The sequence below is a fragment of the Clarias gariepinus genome, chromosome 11 (genome assembly GCF_024256425.1).
Source record: "Clarias gariepinus isolate MV-2021 ecotype Netherlands chromosome 11, CGAR_prim_01v2, whole genome shotgun sequence".
In the NCBI taxonomy this organism is placed as follows: Eukaryota; Metazoa; Chordata; class Actinopteri; order Siluriformes; family Clariidae; genus Clarias; species Clarias gariepinus.
The window spans coordinates 504093-511596 of NC_071110.1; the positions used below are offsets into that span (position 1 = coordinate 504093).

Below are 7504 nucleotides of genomic sequence, written 5' to 3' on the forward strand. Positions count from 1 at the left end.
CCCCCCCCCCCCGCCGCGCGCCCTTGAGCTTCGCGCTGAGGAACAACAACAACAACGATGCTGCTGAGGAAGGTGAAGAACTCTTAATTATTACTGTATTACAGAGTATTAGAGAGTATTAGAGAGTAAACACTCACAGAGAGCGAGTACTGCAGAGTTAGTGACCCGTCACTGCAGCTCTTATACCGGAAACTGATATTAAACTAGAGAACTTTTATAATGCTAGCTGCAGGATTAGCATCGACAGGCTGTCGTGTTACTGTGTTTATAGCTTTACTCTCTTTCCACACACACACACACACACACACACACACACACACACACACACACACACACACACACCTGTTCCTCTATATATATATCTTTGCATGTCTTCTCGTTTATTAATCTGTCCAGCTGTTTGTCTCTCACTCTTTCTGTATGACCTTTGACCCGAACAGCTGTTTTATTATGTAAGAATTTCCATACAATATTTTGCGGCACGTGACACTAACACCTCTCCCTGTGGGTGTGTGGGTGTGTACGTGTGTGTGTAGGTATTAAAAGCTGGTGTACAGGTGGGGTTGAGGTACAGCAGTGGTTCTGCTCGAGCAGCTCCTGCAGTAAAGAGTTCCAGTGCTGGGTTCTCCTTCGGTACACACACACACACACACACACACACACACACAAAAGTTTGTAATATGCTTTATTGATGTGATAAATATTTCCATTCATATTGCTAAAGCTTACAAAAAAGTCACATAAAATACCAGGAATGGACAGATCAGGAAATAAACACTGGATTTTATAAATATAGTAATAAACACTCTCTCTCTCTCTCTCTCTCTCTGAGACCTGAGTACAGTGTTATTACTACAGGTGAGGTGAATTACGCTAGTAATGCGCACGTCATTTGGTAACTCGCGGGTCGGTTTCGGGCGGGTAAAGAAATTGTCACTTTATTTATGGCCGGGTCATTAAAAACAAAATTTAATACAAAATTCATGTATGTTGCGTGCAATTCCCTATAGACTATATTAAATATTTGTGAATATCTATTTTCATATTTTATTAAGTTCTTTGATAAGGTTATGTCACGTGACGAAAGCGCCAAGCAGCTACCGCCGCCAGTCACAACAAAAACAAAGAAATAAAAGTAAAGATGGAAGAAGAAGTGCGGGAGAAATTGAGGTCGGGATTTACATCATTAAAAGAAAAAAAAGGTCAGGCTGCTAAATCTAATGTGTTAGCATTCTTTTGCACAGCGAACGTAAAAACGCTAAATAGAGCTTTAAGTTCCAGCTGATGGAGCGTCCGTGTACTAATGAGCGCCAGAACTCGTAATCGTGATGTGAATATGTGTGATTTCTAAATCGCCTTACAGCACGATTTTTTTTGCGCACTCCCGACTCTCTCTCACACACACACACATTTACTTTGTGCCCTATGTCTGTTCTAGAGACATGTTACAGGTCTTTGATAAAGATCTAATTATTTTCCTTTGGGAAAAGTGTTTCATATTCACACTGCAAAACATCTGTGTGTTTGTCAAAATTGTGATTAAAATCTAAATTGCAATATTGTTCACGAAAATCACGATAGGTTTCTTTTGTCTATATCACACAGTCGATGTCAGTGAGCGCTATCGTCATCATCATCATCATCTGAATTCAGTTCCTATAAAATATTATTAACCTCTAGGATGTATAAACTAATTGTGGTGTTGTACTGCATCCAGCCACTAGAGGAGACGTTCGGCAGCAGTTTTGATACACAGTTTAAGCATTCACTCATACGGTGTATAAATTCATTATTTTTCTGTATGTGTGTGTTTTATTTTCCTCTCTGTGGTGGACAGATTTGACCGAGCAGCAGAAGGAATTCCAGGAAGTGGCCCGGAAGTTTGCACGAGAGGAGATCATCCCTGTGGCTCCAGACTATGACAAGAGTGGCGAAGTTAGCAAGTTACACACACGCGCGCACACACACACACACACACACACACACACACCCCTCTCTAGATGTGTTCCTGACATGTTCCTAAACGTTCTCGTCCCCTGTGCAGTATCCGGTTCCTCTGATCAGGAGGGCGTGGGAGCTCGGCCTAATGAACTCCCACATCCCTGAGAGCTGTGGTGGGTTAACACACACACACACACACTCTATTGTGCAGTCACCTTTTATACACACACACACACCGTTTCTTTCTCTCACACTCTCTTTCTGTCACACATATGCTGTCTCTCTCACACACTCAGAATCTGTCTCTCTCTCTCTTACACGCTCACACACTGTCTCTCCCTCTTATTAACTCATTATGATGATGTTTATGTCCAGGAGGGCTCGGGTTGTCCAGCTTTGATGCGTGTCTGATCACGGAGGAGCTGGCGTACGGCTGCACGGGGGTTCAGACCGCCATTGAGGCCAACTCTCTCGGAGTGAGTTAGAGTTCAGTTTAAAAAAGATGAACACTTGCAGATAAAACCTGATTAAAAAGTCTTTAATTATTAAGGATCTTTTTCTGTAAAGAGTGTTTCTTTTATCCCTTTATGTCAGATTAGACTAAATGGGTTTAAGTATACACCTTTACTCTTTTTTTTATATATATATATATATATATATATATATAAACCAAATCCGGTTTTTACTGGTGTGTATAAAAATAAACCTCTAATTTTTTCATAAGAAATAATGGAAACTAATTATTCATTTCACAGCCCAAAAAAAATGATACATAAAAATTATTAATACAAAATATTAAGTAAAAATAAAACAAATTAACCTGCACTTTACCTTAAAAAAAGTAAAAATAAATCCAGAAATTTCTGTTTATGCACATGTGTGTGTGTGTGTGTGTGTGTGTGTGAAGTAAGAGAAGAAATCAGTCCACCCCCCGCCCCCCTTTCATCTTACACAGTAACCCTTTCTCCTTTCTTATTTAAATTTCACACAAACACACACATTAACGAAAAGACTGTTTTGTTGGAAAAATTAGCAAGGAACATCGCTAATCACACTAACGGAATCACTGCTGTAAAGTAAAACAAATAAACCTGCACTTTACCAAGAATCAGGACAGAGCAGAGTTTCTGTGTAGAGCAGAGTGTGTGTGTGTGCGTGTGAAGGGGCAAAAGTAGGAGGGGTGTCTGTGTGTGGAGCGGTGTCCAACGAGCCTTGAGCAGAGAGAGAAAATGGATCTTTAACCTTCACACACACACACGCATACAGACACAAAATGCTTTAGGTTTTATGCACACACGGTCACAGTGTTATAGTAAACAGTACACACGTACACGGATGTTGATTAGACGAGTAAGAGACGAGCACTAAGACCCAGCAGGGGAGACGATTACCCACAATTCCCCAGCGCAAGAGAGAGAAAAACCGTTGGCTCAGTTGTGATCACAAGCCCCTTGACGTCAAAACAAGAAGCGCATGCGTGATACATGATACTCGGTACTCGTAAACCAAGACTTGTTAGTTTTCCAAAATGTATTGAAAATCTTTGCTCGTCTTGCGGAACACTCGTAATTATACAATAATTATTGTATTGCCTTTTTTTTCCCAACATTTTTTATTAAACAATTATCATACACATCAACAAATTTAATGTATTATTATTACAAATGATAAGAAAAATAAAAAACCCCACACACCATGAACATACACTAAAACCTACACACACACGCACACACGCACACACGCACCCCTGCATCCTTCAGCTCAAACGAATCTGTGTGAATTTGATTGGGGATACAGATGTTTGGAGTAATTTATTAAAAAAAAGTGTACAAGTATTAAAAACAAATGCCGTCCTTTTATTATTGTATTGCTTTTGATGAACTTAGTCATCCAGGTCCAGTTCTACCTTTTACATTATTTAGTAGATAATTAAAGCCATCAGCTGTAGTACCCGAAATCTCTTGGTTCGGAGTTATATATCGGTGTTTCTCTCTGTTTCAGCAAATGCCTGTGATTATTGCTGGTAACGAGGAACAGAAGAAGAAGTATTTGGGACGTTTGACTGAGGAGCCGCTGATGTGTGTAAGTGTTTTTAATCTTTTAATATAATAATTTTGTTTATAAATCCACTACACGGATGTTAATCACTAACACTGTACAGGTAAGGGATAACATTGTAGTGCTGTTATATAATGTTTATAATCACTGTGTGTGTGTGTGTGTGTGTGTGTGTGTGTTGAAGGCGTACTGTGTGACAGAACCCGGCGCTGGCTCTGATGTGGCAGGAATAAAGACTCGCGCTGAGAAGAAAGGAGACGAGTACATCGTTAACGGTCAGAAGATGTGGATCACCAACGGAGGAAAAGCAAACTGGTGTGTTCACTCTCCACACTTTCAGGGCGGGGTCCTGTGGGCGGGGTCCTGTGGGCGGGGTCCTGTGGGCGGGGTCCTGTGGGCGGGGTCCTGTGTTCCACTGATCTTAACACTGATTCCACTGTCCAGGTTTACACACGAGTGTTTGTCACTACACAGTCAGAGTTTAAGACTTGACACACATTTAGAACTCACACTCGTCACTAAGGGCTTGATCAGACTGCCAGCCCTGATCTGATCTTTAACATATCCGGAGTGAAGCAGATTCCTTTCATGCAAAGACACTGAATCTGATTTTTTCAAATCCAGTCTGAACCACATACAGAGGAGGTTTGAAATCAGATTAAGATTGGATTCCTAAACATGTCTCCATCAGGACACTGTACCCGCTCGGATCAGATTTAAACTGTCCGTTACGTCACTCAAACGATCCGGGAGATGATGGAAATAAAAATACATCACTTTAAACGAAGTTAGGTTGCTAAGTTTTAGTAACTAAAGTTTATGGAAGTTTTTTTTTTTTTGCCCCTTTTAATGTTATTACCCCTGAGTATGTTCCTGTGAATTTTCCACTACATAAACCATGTTCAGGAGTGTCCACTTCACTGCAGTGTGTAAAATAGAGGACATTAGTCCCTGGACGGAGGATGGAGTGACATGTCTGATAGAGGGAGAAACTGGGGGATTTATACAAGGACGCCTCCAGCATCGTTACCACGGCGATTAATGCGGATAGATGGACAATGTGTCCAATTTCCGCTGCTGGTCCAAACAGATCCAAATCCCATCTGATCACTTTGAATTACCCCTGTAGGACCGTCTGTCTTTAAGACCAGATTTGTGAAACACATTGGATTTGACTGCAGTCAGTCTGAGCGACGCCTTGATGTTTACGTGAGGATACAGAATAACCCCATGTTCACGTGTTCTCCAGTACAAACTGATTAATAAATTATTTCTGTTTTGTTGGGCGGTTTGTAATAAATGGTTTAACATCGTAATCCTGTGTGTGTGTTTGTGTAGGTATTTCCTGCTGACCCGTACTAACCCTGACCCGAAGTGCTCGGCCAGTAAAGCTTTCACGGGCTTCGTTGTCGACGCCGACACGCTTGGAATTCAGATCGGCAGGAAGGTGAGCACTTTAATTCCCACGGTGTGACCCGTCCTGTACATCTGTCACTGTGTTGGTGTGTGTAAAGTGTGTTAGAGCTCTGCGTGGTCCAAGTGTGTGAGGGCATCTGATGATACACACACCACTCATAAATATGAGGAATAAGAAAGTAGCTCTTAACACTTAAAAGCTCAGTGATTGGGCGGGGCCACGAGGATGAGGTTGTTGATGAGGTCAGTGTTTGTTGTCTGCATGAGGGCGTTGTGTTTATTCCCATCTGCAGGAGATGAACATGGGCCAGAGGTGCTCGGACACTCGCGGCATCACCTTCGAGGACGTCAGGATCCCTAAGGAGAATGTGTTGATCGGAGAAGGGGCGGGGTTTAAAATCGCCATGGGAGCCTTCGACAAGACACGCCCTCCCGTAAGGATGATGTGTTTTATGTAACGTAATAAGTAAGAGCTAAAAGGGCATGGTGTGACACAAAACATAATCCTACCGGGAGTGTTTTTCAGTACTTCCATCAAACTTGTTACCATGGCAATAGGGAAAGGGCCACCCACAAATGTACAGTATATGCTACAGCTTTGACAGTTTCTATAGAATGTAACGACAGAACTAGCGTCTCTGGCTAACCTGGGCGGGTCTGTGTTTCAGGTCGCAGCAGGAGCGACGGGTCTCGCACAGAGAGCGCTGGATGAAGCGACTCAGTATTCACTGGAGAGAAAAACCTTCGGGCGGGTTATCGCAGAGGTACCGAGCGGTGTGTGTGTGTGTGTGTGTGTGTGTGTGAGAGAGAAGAAGAAGGATGTGGCGGCTATCTTGACACTGTATTTCTGACTCTGTACCCGACCCCCATTCTCTCTCCCCCTCCCCCTCCTCCTCCTCCACGCGCTGCAGCACCAGGCCGTGTCGTTCATGCTGGCTGAGATGGCGATGAAGGTGGAGCTCGCCCGACTGGCCTATCAGAGAGCAGCGTGGGAAGTGGACGAGGGCAGAAAGAACACCTACTATGCCTCCATCGCCAAGGCCTTCGCCGGAGACATCGCTAATCAGGTGGCGTGTGACGCCGTGCAGATATTCGGAGGGAACGGGTTCAACAGTGAATATCCCGTCGAGAAACTGATGAGAGACGCCAAGATCTATCAGGTCAGTAAGAGAACCTTCCAGAACACACCGTCTCGCTGTTCATCAAACCACCTGCATGATTAAACATCTGTTTGTTCCTTTTCTCAGATTTATGAAGGCACGGCTCAGATCCAGAGGCTCATTATCGCCAGAGAACATCTGGGCAAATACAAGCAGTAAATACAAAAACCCGTCTGCATGGAGACCTGAAGCTTCTTCCCCAACAGCAGCACTTCACAGTTTAAAGATTTTAACACGTTGTTATTGTGGACCTTCATTATAAGTCCTGTATAATCGTTTAACAACCGAATCATATAACAAGTTTTCATCCAAAGTGTCTCAGGTTTGCAGGGTGACGATAACAGATCACCAGGTGGGCGTGTCCTCTGTACATCCACTGTACTGTTCCAGGTTAATCATTTGCTCGGTCAGTATCAGCAGTGATGCTCATCACAGCGTTCACATACAGACATGTAACCTCTGACCTTTTCATGACTGTTTATTATGTAGAGTTTTTCAGAACAAATGAATGAAATGCCAGTGAGCGATCACATGCCTTGAGTTCTCTGTAGCCAGCATGTCTTCCAGGAAAAAAATAAAGAACAAAGAATGTTATTGTAGAATTGTGTGGTTACTCATTTTTAAATTAATGTTTAAAATATAATATAGGTATGTTCCAAACATTTTAGAAACATGGCACATGTGATCTCATTGAGGAAGCAGAATTGCTGAGGGATATATGACTTATTTCATAGTTTTGAAAAAAAAAAAAAAAAATTCTGTCAATCCAGTAAAAATCCAGTATTATTGTAGAATGTAGAAAATAAATTCAAACTTGGGTCTAAACTTTTAAAAGGCAGGTAAAGGTACACACCTACACAAGCATGTGTATACTGTATGTGTGTGTTCCTCAGCAGTAGCAACAAAGGTTGTGTGGTATCAAGCGGTCG

General features: G+C 42.4%; 1 protein-coding gene across 1 annotated transcript; it reads left to right on the top strand.

The window, feature by feature from the left end:
• acadm (acyl-CoA dehydrogenase medium chain) lies at positions 1 to 7177 on the top strand. The gene is made up of 12 exons (XM_053507862.1): positions 1 to 72; positions 537 to 633; positions 1838 to 1935; positions 2045 to 2114; positions 2317 to 2417; positions 3943 to 4023; positions 4184 to 4314; positions 5338 to 5446; positions 5709 to 5849; positions 6084 to 6179; positions 6327 to 6575; positions 6663 to 7177. The coding sequence occupies exons 1-12, from the start codon at positions 58 to 60 to the stop codon at positions 6732 to 6734; spliced, it is 1260 nt and encodes a 419-aa protein (XP_053363837.1). The 5' UTR covers positions 1 to 57; the 3' UTR covers positions 6735 to 7177.
• Positions 7178 to 7504: the final 327 nt, after the last annotated feature.